Source organism: Thamnophis elegans, chromosome 4 (genome assembly GCF_009769535.1).
Source record: "Thamnophis elegans isolate rThaEle1 chromosome 4, rThaEle1.pri, whole genome shotgun sequence".
Taxonomy (NCBI): Eukaryota; Metazoa; Chordata; class Lepidosauria; order Squamata; family Colubridae; genus Thamnophis; species Thamnophis elegans.
The window spans coordinates 76,357,632-76,371,706 of NC_045544.1; the positions used below are offsets into that span (position 1 = coordinate 76,357,632).

Genomic DNA, 14,075 nt, shown 5'->3' on the forward strand with positions numbered 1-14,075 from the left:
ACATTACTTTAATGGTATGTTTCCTTTTAAAACTACGTTTCCCAAGGTGCCTTGAGTTTTGGGCGGAAGTTAGAAACCGTAGAGGGAGGAGGTTTTTTTTCTCTGATCCTTCCCGACGGCGGGAACTTAACTCAGGCAGGGAGCTTATCCCGGATTCCTCTGCTTCCCTTTCTACTTTTGGCTTCGGTTTAATCCTTTTGGGTGGCCGTCAGCGGAGCGCGATGGTTCGGGGGCAGGAGCGAGTGGTGGCTTTGGCGGATATGGACTGTTTCTATATACAGGTGGAGCGACGGCTGGATCCCCGTCTGCATGGAAAGCCGTGTGTCGTGGTGCAATATAAGACGTGGAAAGGTGGCGGGTAGGAAATGCCTCTCCTTGTGTAGACTGGGAAGAAAATGGAAGTGTTAGATAATCGAGGCGAAGGAAGGAAAAGTTTTAGAAAACAAACGAGCCGTGTCTTCTTCCGGCGTCGTTACAAGAAACGGCAACTTCGCGGAGACACGTTTTAATTCAATTCTACTTTTCTTTGAGCCAGTTTGGTGTGATGAGGGTACAAGCCGACTGGGGGACCTTGTCACTTTCGCACTAGGAAGCAGAGCAGGATTTGGGAAATCTTGCCAAGAAAACTGCAGGGATTATAGTCCAGGCAGTCAGTCCCCAGGACTTAAAAAGCCAATTCAAGGACACACACAAAAAAGTCTTCCTTCTGTTAATAAGCATATTATTTAAAATAGCGGGGAGGCGGGGGAGCCTAATGTCTCCAGTATTTTGTTTTGCATACATATCTAGATTAAATAATACATTCCTAAATGGTAATGGGAGAAAATGAATGTTTCATGTATACATGTTTTTATTTCTGGACCAACTTCTGTAGTGTTCTCATTTAAATATCAGGTCTCTCTCTCAGATTGCTCCTCTAAAATTTGTTTGGTCCTTTATTTTTGTGTTTTATATATAGAACACTAGTATTCTTGAGTAGGATAATTTTTGCCCAGCCTTGTCCCAAAATATGTATTTTTAACCTGGGGTGGGGCAGTGGGGGTACAGGAACCCTAGCACTGTGGTACATGCAGTGATTAAGTAGCTGTCAACTACCACAGGTTCACAGCCTCTCAATATCTTCTAAAAATCTTTAGGAATAAATGATCCCCATCAAAATGATTAAATATTCTATGGTTGAAGAAAAAAATCCTGAGAAGTATTCAATGTGTAGGTGATACTGTAAAACCTGTGAAAGTTCTCCTATCTAATGCTAAACTGGGGGAAATGAACATTTTGTCCTTTATGTAATGTCAAATATATTTCCCCTTCATGGAATTCAGGATAATTGCTGTGAGCTATGAAGCACGTGCTTTTGGAGTTAAAAGAAACATGTGGGCTGCTGATGCCAAGAAGTTATGCCCAGATCTTGAGTTGGCTAGAGTGCCAGAGGCCCGTGGCAAAGCAGATCTCACCAGGTAAACCTGGGATTGGTAGCTTTTTACAATTTATCTTGTCCTCCACCCACTTGGGTGATTGTGAAACCATCTAAAACAAACAAACAAACAAAAATGTCTCAGTATGGTTCTTAATCACAGCTCCTTTTTGGTGAATTTTCCACTTTTTGGGAACTTATGTTTGTTTTCCAAACAGTTTAAAGAAATACATTATGCTGCCTCTTAAAAAACTGGATGCAGTACGTTTAGTCTATTCTTCTTTAAAAAATATAATCATGTGGTAACAGAATTCAGGATAGTGATGTAGTAGTAGAACTAGGAATTAATTTAAGGAATTTGTGCATGTATGTATATGTGTGGGTTTTACCTCAACATTTTATCTCATTTTTAAAAATATTTAAAGCCCTTTGCATATCTCATTTTCTATTCATTTTACTACTTCTTACTGAAAATCAGAACTATGATCACCATGAATAGTTTGTTGTTGAATGTTGATGTATAATTTCAGAGTTTCTCGATGAAGGTGTTTTCATGTGTCAAATTCTGCATTATGAAAAAAATAATGCTACAGACCCATCACTTTGATGGCCAGATTTTTATTAGATTCTTGAGGGCAGGATAAACAGAAATATCAAAATTTATTTGGTGCCTTCATGTAGATATAGAGAAGCCAGCATAGAGGTGATGGAAGTGATGTCACGTTTTGCTGTGATTGAACGTGCCAGTATCGATGAAGCTTATCTGGACTTAACACAAGCTATACAGGAAAGGCTGAAAAAGATGGAGGGTCAACCTATTTCAGCAGAGCAATTGGGAACTACGTATATTCAAGGATTCCCAAATAGCCTTGAAGAAGAAGAAAATACGGACAACAAAGGTATAGTGGGGTGTGTGTATAGAGAGAGAGGGTGGGTGGGGAAGAGAGAGACTCCATTAATACTAATGTTCAGTCCAGTTATGTTTTCTGGGGAATTGAATAACATTTGCAAGCAGATTGGATTCTCTCCCCCAACTGCATTCACTTGATCTTCTGTGATTTTGCTATTACTGTGTTTCCCCGAAAATACGATAGGTCTTATTTTCTTTTTATCTACAAAATGTGGCTTGGGCTTTATTATGGGGGGAGGGTTTATTGTTTATTGTATTGTTAATAAACATACATACATATTGTTTTGAGGTTGCCGGGCGGCTGCTCTCTTGCGAGTGGACTCCCCAAGAGCTGGACACAGCTTCAGGGTCGAACGGCTGTGTTCCACTGTCATAGCAGCGCAACACAACAGCCATGAAGCACCATGCTCACAAGCAGCCACCCAGCAAACCCCCTTTGCAGCCGGGCACTGCGCCATTCACTGACCTAGGGATATCGCCAAGCCACGTGAGCGCCTGTTCGCCGCCGCCTGACTCCTGCAGCTTGGTGCCTTCCAAATGCCAGTGAATGGCGCTCTGCACAGATGGAGAGGGGGGTTGCATGAGTGGCTGTTCCGCTCTCACTCACCCACCTCCCAGCTCACGATGCATGGTCCAGCTCTCATTACGGAGCCCGGGCACCGCCGCTACTGCCACCATCCCAGCCTGGCTTTTTCCGCATCTTCCAACCCAAGTCTTTCGGCAGTGGCCGTTCTGGGTGCACGCTCTATGGTTATGGGCCAGCTGCCTGCAGAGCATACAACCATAGAGCGTGTACCCAGAGCGGCCACTGCCGAAAGACTCGGGTTGGAAGGCGCGGAAAAAGCCAGGCTGGGATGGTGGCGGTGGCGGCAGCGGAGGTGCCCTGGCTGGGCCATACATTGTGAGCTGGGAGATGGATGAGCGAGAGCAGAACAGCCACTCACGCCATACCCCTCTCCAGCCGTGCAGAGCGCCATTCACTGTCATTTGTAAGGCGTCAAGCCGCGGGAGCCAGGCGGCAGAGAACAGGCATTCATGTGTCTTGGCACCTTCAGGATAATGCTAGGTTGGTGAGCGGCACTCTGCCTGGCCAGAGGTGGGGGGTTGTCTAGGGGGCTTATATGCAAGGGGGGGCTTATATTTTTGTCCAGCAGAAAAATGTGGCATGGCTGTATGATGAGGACATGTCGTATTTTTGGGGAGTTGAGATTGTTATACTGAAGCTGGAAAAACTTTCAGTGCTACTTTTCTTTTTATCTAAACTAAAATATATGGAACCAAAGACTGGTTTCCAAATTTCTTGTTTACGTTTGGAACTAAAAGATTCATTCATGCATGTTTTTCTCACTTAAAAGTTTAGCTCACTGTGATATGTTTGAATTCCAGAAAAATCAAGATAGAATACCAACATGAAATGCTCATTCTGTGTGCTGACTCTAGGACTGTGTTCTCTTTTACATACATACATACATACATACATACATACATACATACATACATACATACATACATACATACATACATACATACATGCCTACAGTATATACATTCCAGCAAAACTTGTTTGATCCAACTTTGGAACTTTTCTCACATTTATTTTTTTAGGAACCTTGCTCTGAAATATATTCTTCAAACTTTTATAATGATATTTTTATATGTTGTGTAAACTGAAATCTTCCTGAGCACACTTTTATGCCATTTGATCTGCTTTGAATGAATCTCACATGCTCCAGTCACACAAATGCATTGTGTAAGGTTATATATTATTACTGTACCATGGCATTATATAATGAGTGACATTAGGATGCTAAGAACAGTTTATTGGTATATTGGTATGTGGTTCATTAATGAATATGGTTACAAATGGTTAACAGTCTAGCAAGATCCTTACTTTGAATCGGTTTGTGTTCTTTTTTAGAGGAGATAAGGCAACGTGGTGTGTGCCAGTGGCTCAAGTCATTGCCTTTTGTAGATCCCAGCAATCCAGAATTGCAGCTGACAGTAGGGGCAGCGATCATGGAAGAAATGAGGGCTGCAGTGGAGTCTGCCACTGGATTTCAATGTTCTGTTGGAATTTCTCACAATAAGGTATTACTGCTTGTTTTCTAATGTTGAACTCACTCTACTATTCAACACATAGAACTTGATTGGTCTATGTCAAAATTTGTATCCAATGAATGCAGGACATATAAAAGAGAGAAAGAGGAAAGGAAAGACCTTGAAGCACTTGGGAAAGTTCTGTTGGATAATACTGAGGGGATACTGTTTCAATCAATTGGAATAGAGCTGGAAGGGACCTTTAAGATCTTCTAGTCCAATCCCCTGCTCAAGCAGGAGATGCTATACCCGTGATGGCGAACCTTTGGCACAGGTGGCACACAGAGCCCTCTCTGCGGGCATGCAAGCTGTCGCCCCAGCTCAGATTTGCCATGCATGTCATAGGATACTAAATAAGCCATCAACATAAATCATAAGATATAAGTAACACAGTTATAGTCATAAGATAAGGAAATAGGTAATAGGAAAGATGAGAAGGATAATAGTAATACAGCCCTACTAGATAGTTTGACAGTGTTGTGGGAACTAGTTTAGCAGAGTGATGTCATGGGAATGTCCTTGTGTATAGTTGTTTTTGCCTGCAATTCCCTATAGCATTGAATAGAACTGAGGGAAGAAGTTGAAACAGTTTATGTACAGGATACGAGGGATCTATAGATATTTTCACAGCCCTCTTTCTGGCTCATGTAGTATACAGGTCCTCAGTGAAAGGCAGACTGGTAGCAATTGTTTTTTATGCAGTTCTAACTATCCATTGAAGTCTGTGTCTGTCTTGTTTGGTTGCAGAGCCAAACCTGACAGTTATAGATATGCAAATGATAGATTCAATAGTTATAGCTTCATAGCTTCACCCCACAGTGTTTTTGGCAAACCTGAATCAGCTATCATAGTTTGAGCCATGGCCTGTAATGTTTGCCCCCTTCGTTCTACAAACGAGTTATGTTGTGGCCTATAAGGAGCAGAACGTTTGTGCTCGATTCCAGCTGTCCTTAACATTGTTTGGAATTTATAATTGGTAAACTCCGTCCCATTATCAGTAACTACAGTAATAACCTTGGCTTTCCTCATAGTTTATTCCATCCAACCGGGTTATCATTGATAGACACTGCAGTTTAAATAGGCTTTTACTTTTGTGGAAATAGAGGTATTGGAGTCCATCAAACAGTCCAAATCATACATGGATAAGACAGTCAGTCATCAATGTCTCTCAGTTAAGGGATAATCCAAATAACATAGTCCAGTAACATATAATCAATTCAGTACTCAAAGTTTGCTAGCAGTTACAAAACTTACAATAGCTCACGGCACTTTCTAACAGCCAGCTTCCAAAACACTCAGATCAAATCAGCCCAGCATCTAAGGAAACAGCAAACTAACAGTCATTCTGGCTCCCTCTTATGGCCGATTGAGGAAAACAGCACCCAATTACATTTTACAGTATGATTTAAAGAAACAGGTATAGCATTGTTACATGATTTATATATTTCCAACCCAAACGTTAGATTATATTCCTAACACCTTTCTAAACTGTATCAGCAGCTCCTTGAGCAGGCTGAGCTTTCTGAGTTGGTGTAGGAAAAACATTCTTTGTTGTGCTTTTTTAAGGACATTTTTGATGTTAGGGGTCCATTTTAAGTCTTGAGATATTATAGAACCCAGAAACTTGAAGGTCTCTACTGCTGATACTGTGTTGTCTAGTATTGTAAGAGGTGGTAGAATAAGAAGGCTTCTCCTAAAACCGACTCTCATTTCTACAGTTTTGAGTGTGTCCAGTTCAAGATGAGTCGTCATCTGATTTACCTAACTGTTCCCAACTGAGATATGTGCCACACAGCAGCGTGGGCTGGGTGCTGTTCCTTCACCTCTGGGAAGAGAAATAGTTTCTGCAAGTCTAATATGAGAGAGAGAGGGAGAGAGAGAGAGGGAGGGAGGGAGGGCGGACGGACACAGACAGACAGACTGACCCCCCCCCCCACCCCTAGGGCTCAGTTATACTCCAGGTCAACCTCCTCATCCATGGTCAGATCAAGGGGAAGGGAGATCTTATTTATTAACTTGGCATTAGCAACAACACCTGCAGGCCAAAGGGGTTAGCTAATATGATTACTACAGTCCACCTACTGGAGGTGGGAGGGAACTGGCGGAAGTTATCTTGTCTCTTTTCTTTATAACCTGACCAGTTATTTCCCCCAAAAGTCACTTCCATCAGACTGTCTTAACTGAAGTCACCTCATCCTTTCCCTTATATAATTGCAGAAATCTCCTAAACTCTTAGAAAGAAATAAAAGTTAGTGAAGTCTGAAGTGGCTTTCCCGATGAGGTCAACATTCTAAGTCTGCTACCCACTCAGGGTTAGTCTTACTTCACTTCACTTTTCAAAGGCCTTTGGGACAAACTGAAATAAGCACCCACAAAATGGAACAATTCTATTCTGGACCAAAAAAGCAGGTAGCCCAAATTGAAGCAAATGCATTATTCTCCAGGATTCTACAGTGCTGTGAACATATCATTCTATCCAAGTTTGCTGTAAAAGTTTTTGTAATTTTATACATCCTGGTATTAAGAATGAATACAATTCTATTGGGTGTTTTGGCCCCAGGATGAACTAAATACAAATATTTATGATAAATAAAAATGAGGGAAAACATACAGTATGAGAATTTATATTTTTGGACCAGATATAATTTCCTTTTGGTTAAGTAAGTTAAATGTGTCATTGTGTCCTTGAAATTCCACAATATAGTGATTATCTTTATATACTTTTGAGTAATTGTATTTGCACTGTGTCCTATATTTTGATTTCTTTTGTTCTAACATTTGAATGTAGGAAATTGTTGCTGTTGCTAAACTAGCCGTTTGGTTCATTTCAGGTATTAGCAAAACTGGCCTGTGGCCTCAACAAACCAAATCGACAGACTCTGGTATCCCAGGGGGCTGTTCCTCAGCTCTTTAGCAAGATGCCAATCGGCAACATGTACGTAAAACTGAGGATATAGCCATGAATTTCAAAGTTATCCTTTTCTCCTGCATGTTACTACTTGGGCATATTTGTGCTTGATTCCTACTAGTATAGGGAGAAGCTGCTTATGCATTACTGTTTCTGTCCACATGCTTTAGCCATTTGTCAAATAGCAAAAATCCCGCAGTCCTTCCCTCTTTGGGCAATTACCTGAATACTTTTGCTGATTGGTACCCGGATCTAGTATCTTTTCTTTCTCTAACCAATTGGTTTCTTTTTCTCCTGCAGTCGCAACCTTGGAGGGAAACTAGGTGCTTCTATTACTGAATGTCTTGGAGTGCAATATATGGGAGAGCTGATCCAGTTCAGTGAATCACAGCTTCAGACACATTTCGGAGAGAAGACTGGGCAAGTCAATTTTTTTGAAATTTTGGCTTCTATGTGTGTTTCTTGTTGTGCTTATACAGTAATAGGCTGTTCAGTACTTAACTTGGAATGGATTGTGTAGAAATCAGGCTAGTTCTGCTGAGAATCCGAATCAGTAGGATCTGATGTTTTCTTTTGCTTATTCACTTAGTCCAAGGGAAAATAGACATTTTGGGAAATAATGAGAAACAAATGTAGTATTGCATGAAATATGTTCTGTTTTGAAATGAGGGGTTTTCAGTTAAAAAAAAATCAGCCAAATGTGATAACAAATAAATCACAAGATTAGTTGATACAATGTGTTGGAAGAAATGTTCATCTGAATTCAGTTCCAAGTGGGGAAAAAGACACTGGATTCATGGAAGGTGCTTGGAAAGAAGGTTTATTGATGATGGACAGGATCACGTGGTTTGAGGTCTGGGGGAAAGGGGGATCACATGCCTTGCAGATCTTGAAGAAAAAGGGAATAGATGCTGGAGGGGGGGGGGGCGCTGAGTTTCTGCCTCCCTTTTAGGGGGAATATTCTTCCCTTTTAATATTTCCCAAAATATTTCATTTTCCTAGGAGAGGTGCTAACTTCCTACAGTGCAAGGCTATTCTAACCCCTTGGAATGCTGTTTGGATTGACAAATGGGATATTCAATGAATGAGTGCCAAATGAAATCTTCCTCTAATAGCTTTCCAGCTAATATAGCAGTGTATTGAATTATATCCACAGCTTCCCTTCAGCCACAAGTGTTGATCTCTTGCAGTCATCTTTTTATGTTTTTTATATGATATCTAATTTGGCCTTCTGTTTTTACTTTACTAAGTTCAGGGTAGAATTCATAGATGTCTTAAAATACAACACATGCAAATTGGAATATATTATAGTAATGTAAAATAGATGGACAGAGATGGATCTTTAGGTGGTCAGTGTTACTTTTTATTTGTAGTACCCCACAAATTTTTTTTTATGATTTCCAGTGTTTCAACAATAGGAGCAATAATTCAGGAGATTTGTTGATGTAAAAATGTAGTTACAAATAATTTATTTGGATATCCAAAACTAAATCCTGTGTCAGAAACTCTGTGTTCCTTAATTCTGTATCTGCCTTTTTAAACCATTATTTTGGTGAACTTTGGGATCTATTGAGCAAAATGTGGCTTTAATGGAAATATATAAATGGTACTTAATGTTCGTTAAATTATCCATTTTGGAATCCTTTCTTTTAAATTGATGCAACTTCCAAATATTTTAGATCATTAAACAAATAGCAAGATAAATCAACGATTAGTTGCAGACTTAGATGTACTATTTACTTGGGCTTCTATGTATGATTTACAGATCCTGGTTATATGAATTGTGCAGAGGAATTGACTCTGAGCCTGTGAAAGCTAGACAATTGCCAAAATCCATTGGTTGCAGTAAGAATTTCCCTGGAAGAACAGCATTGGTTACCCAGAAGCAGGTAAAAAAGTGCAGAGAGAATAGCATGTGATTTGGACTGGCAAGGGTTGAGCAATTGGAATACATTTTGGCAAAAATTGTATAGGCTTATTGATTCAGAAATCCAAAATAATTGTCCCTTTATTAAACTCCTTAATTCTAGTGCAAACTACATAGAAATATTCACAGCCAACCAACTGCCTTCTCATTAACTGGAGTGTAACCTAATATCCTCCCATTTTAGGATGGCTGGATATTCAGGTTAGTACTAATGTCAACTTAGAATAGCAAATAGCTTTTCCATTACCATGGTGTATGGTAATTTGAATCCTATGCACTTAGATCTTCAGCAGTCAGTAAAGAGACTGTTGGAAAACTTACTTTGACAGTTCAATCAGTGGGAATACCCTACAGCTCTTATAATATATTGAAATAATTTGGATTATAGATTTCTTGGACCATAAGCAGAAAGTTATTCTGCTTTGTATTTCAGTACTTTTCCAGCTGCATAGATTATGTGATATTGATTTCGTATTGCTGTTATGAATCTGATTTTGAAGATATGGGAATCTGACAGTTCCAAAAAGCCTGCCAGAAGTTTTCTTTTGATTTGATTTAAGTTAGCAGCATACTAATCATAGTCCTAAGATTGTAACTGTATTGTAATGCTTTCTGAAGGTGCAGTATTGGCTCTTGCAATTGGCCTTGGAGCTGGAAGAAAGATTGAATAAGGATAGAGACCAGGTAGGCATAATGTTATCTAACCAATGTGTATAGAACTGAAACATATATGGGAGAACAGCTTTTATTATTTGATGGCATTTGAATTGTTTAATTCAGGGCTTTCTCATCAGTATTTTGCTGCAGAACTGATTACCATGATCTTGAGTAGAATTTCTGGTGATAAATAAATGAATGTCAGCTCTGAAGAGTGAAAATGGTGAAAAAAAATCAGTGGGGTGGGCCAGGAGGAAACAAAAGATAGAAAAAAAGAAAGGTGACCATTTAAAAAGCCTGCTGAGGCTATTTTTCTACAATCTTTGTTCCTTTATACTAGCTCAGAGTTTCCTGTTTCTTAATTCATAGTCCTATTGCTTAATTCAATTAATCCATTCATTAATGGATGCATTCTACTGCCTCTTGGCCCAGAAAGGAAAATGGAACTACAAGTGAGTTGGGAAGGGGCTACAGCCACAAACTGTAGAAGTCTTAGGCCCACTTTTCTTATGGGATAAAGTTCTAACCCTTTTCTGTTGACTATATCTTCAGTGATGAAAAAATTCAATAGCTTCATATCTTAAGTACCGTATCTCTTGTTAATGGTCTTTTATGGATCTATTTCCATTATTTAATATATTTATTTTTCCACAGAACAACCGGGTAGCTAAACAATTGAGTGTTGGGATCCATATGCAGGGTGGTAAACATACCAATATAACACGCTGCTGTGCCTTGTCCCAGTATGAAGCTCAAAAAATTAGCAGAGATGCCTTTGCACTAATCCAGAACTGTAACACAGCAGCAGGCCAGCAAGCAACATGGTAAGAATTTTAGTTCTTGAATTTAAGAATAAGCTACTGTGGCGGGGAAAAAACGGTTCCTATCCTTGCTGCTTAAATTTTGCCATATGCAGTAAGAGTTAGGAGATGAAATACAATAATAGAATGAGATCAGTAGGAACTTTTTTCTTTGAAAAATAAGGGTTACCAAACATATGCAGGCTCTTCAACCAAAGCACATTAGAAGATTCTGTGCAAGATGTTGGCAAAGAAGCTAGTGGTATAGTGTGAGAAGGAAAATTTGCATTAAAAATGGGACAGAGCAAAATTTGGAGTGCTAGTTATCAGTTGGAAGTAGTGGTGTATCTTGCTTGGGTAGTTATTTTTTAACTAAAGAAAGAAAGATCTTGAAAGGAAGTACTAGCTAGAAGAAAGAGTATACAGAAAGAATAACCTTGGGACAGATTCTTCCATGCTTAGAGAAGTCAAATTACTGGAAAAATTATAGTGCAGTTTAGTTTTGAAAGTAGTTTTTTTTTTTAAGCTTGATAATTTGCTTCTATCATTAGGTCTCCTCCTGTTACACTTCTTCAGCTCTGTGTGAGCAAATTTACTGAGGCTTGTACAGTATCGTCTGTGGATATTACTTCCTTCCTAACTAATAATAGCCAATGTACTCAACACACCTCCACCATTACAGAAAGCATGAATGCAAAGTTCCTTGAAAGTCCCAAAAAGGAGACCAGCAAGAAGGCAGTTAATGCTATTGAAATGCTCTTTCAAAGGGCAGCAAAAAGAAAACAAGCCCAGGCTATTGCTGAGCATTTTGTTCCTGGTGTAAATGATATCATAGTACCACCAGCTACTCAGATCAAGGATTCTCAAAATAGCAGCCAAGTTTCAGAAGGCTTAACGGAAACAAGCAACCCAAACGTGATGCAGAAACAGCAGTTGATGGAGCAACCTTTGCAAGACACCACTTTGACTGGTGAAGGTTATGCATCATCTTCAGAAATGAAAATCCTTCCTGGTTCATTTAAAGAAGAAAACGTGCAGACGGCTCCTGGACTTTTGCAGGAGGGAGCTGTGAGTTTGGCTGATCCCTCCTCAATGAATGATTGCTTGTTATGTGAGAAATGTAACCAAAGAGTGGCAGTGTGGGAGTTCAGTGAACACTTAGATTACCACTTTGCTGTAGAACTGCAGAATTCTTTCTCGGGGTCTAACTCCTTCAGATCTGTTGAATCTCTTGCCAGTCCAATGAAGGAGAAAAATAAATCAAGGGAACAGAGAACCACTAGTGCCAAACGACCAAAGCAAGATGGAATGAGAACTTTAGATTTCTTTTTTAAACCATTGCCACCATAGTTGCTCACTTGAGTAACTGGTGACTTAGAAAATGTACTTTCCCTGATTAACTAATCCTAATAAATTATTCCTTAAAACGTAATCTTTCTGGGAGCTAATGAATGGGGATAAAAATCTGTAACAAAAGGTATGCTGTCTGCAGGGCCTTCTGTTACTTTATTGACAAGATGACAATGGACAACGTGACGATGAGATTACGTTCTGCTAATAGTTCTGTAGTTGTCCCATGGCTAGTTTTAAAATGGAGCTCTGCAAGTAAGAATTCATCTATTATCTATCATGTAGAAGATTTGCTTATTTCAAAAGTCTTGCATTCATGTAGAGGTTCTAAGAGCCAGATTACAGTCAAGATTACAATGAGTGAAAATCATAAGAAACCTTGATATCAGACAGCACATAATTTTGGATTTGATTTTGAGACAGGATTAAAATCTAGACTTGCCACAGATGGTGGATTTCAACTTCTATTATCCTTTCCTATTGGTTCTGCTAGCTGGATTTGATAGCATTGAGGAGTCCACAACCTTTGGAAAACAACAGTTCAGTTCTTGCTCTCTTGCGTTTTTTAACATTTCTTAAGAACCTTTCTATATATTTTCTAAACTTATGTAAAAAACCCTGTATTATATGTTCATTGGGGCCGCAGGCCGAAAAAGGCAAACTTCTGGGTTCTAGTACGCATGACAATCAGCTGGCCGGCATGCATGCTGGTTTTTGGCACTGCCATACACAAGAAGGACAGCTGATTGTTGTGTGCGCATGCGCTCCAGAAACCCGGAAGACAAAACAGGCAAGGCCGCGCATGCCGCGCAACATGGCTTCGCGTGCTATAGATTCGTCATCACGGTACTAGTGTATAAAATCAGAGCAAATCCACTCCCTACTAGTATTGATGATATTACCTAGTTTGGTATTGAAACACCTATAAGAAAACAATCAAATTTAGAGAGCACCAAAAACTCCACAGTTCAACCCTCAGCTACAATTATTCTCTTCTATAATTTGTTCTTTTTTATCTATGACAAAATTGCACAATGGGATCATCTTAATTTAATTAAAAATAGTTTACTATTGGATTAATCGGAGCTGTCAAACTTCCGGCCCAGAGGCCAGATGCGTCATGGGCTGTCCACATCCACGGCCAGTTTAGCAAAGGGGGAAAAAGTCCCGATGTTACGTGTCGGCGTCGTGATGATGTGAGTTTGACACCCCTGGATAAATATTCTCTCATTATTTTGGATCCACTCATTAGGAAGAAGCTGTTTATAGCCTTTGAAGCATTTGTTTTGATATACCTTAGAATACCTCTTGGCATTACAATATATGCAACTGAAGTATTTGTTATTTATTTGAATCTCGATCTGTTAACACTGCAATTGTCAGAAGAGCTGGAAGAATCATCTATGGGTCCTAAACCAGTAAACCTTCTTTGTAAGAGGTTGAAGGAAATTGGTGAAATTGATATTATTTACATGATCTTTTAGGGACGCGGTGGCTCAGTGGCTAAGACGTTGAGCTTGTTGATCAGGTCGGCAGTACGGCGGTTTGAATCCCTATTGCTGTATAACGGAGTGAGCTCCCATTACTTGTCCCAGCTTCTGCCAACCTAGCAGTTCGAAAGCATGTAAAAATGCAAATAGAAAAATAGGAATCACCTTTGGTGGGAAGGTAACAGTGTTCCGTGTACCTTCAGTGTTTAGTCATACTGGCCACATGACCACGGAGACATCTTTGGACATTGCTGGCTCTTTGGCTTTGAGATGGAGATGAACACTGCCCCCTAGAATAGGGAACGACTAGCACATATATGTGCGAGAACCTTTACCTTTACCTGATCTTTTGAATTCATGCTTGAATGTCATCCTATAAACTGGTTGCATTAAATGTAAAATTAACTTCCTATAATCTTAAAATCAATGTAGTGCATTTAAAATTTGCTTTGTTTTATAAGATGCTCCAAATAAAATTTAGCAAGGATTGGTTAGTGTTCCTGCTGATGGAGATACAAGTTA

At 39.6% G+C, this 14,075-nt stretch overlaps 1 protein-coding gene across 1 annotated transcript; it reads left to right on the forward strand.

Annotated features, from left to right (window-relative positions):
- Positions 1 to 66: 66 nt before the first annotated feature.
- On the forward strand, positions 67 to 12,424 carry POLH (DNA polymerase eta). The gene is made up of 10 exons (XM_032216810.1): positions 67 to 358; positions 1,323 to 1,457; positions 2,096 to 2,313; positions 4,243 to 4,412; positions 7,253 to 7,356; positions 7,630 to 7,749; positions 9,095 to 9,218; positions 9,875 to 9,940; positions 10,568 to 10,737; positions 11,265 to 12,424. Exons 1-10 carry the CDS (start codon positions 222 to 224, stop codon positions 12,061 to 12,063), a joined length of 2,043 nt encoding a protein of 680 aa, XP_032072701.1. The 5' UTR covers positions 67 to 221; the 3' UTR covers positions 12,064 to 12,424.
- The last annotated feature ends 1,651 nt before the right edge of the window (positions 12,425 to 14,075 follow it).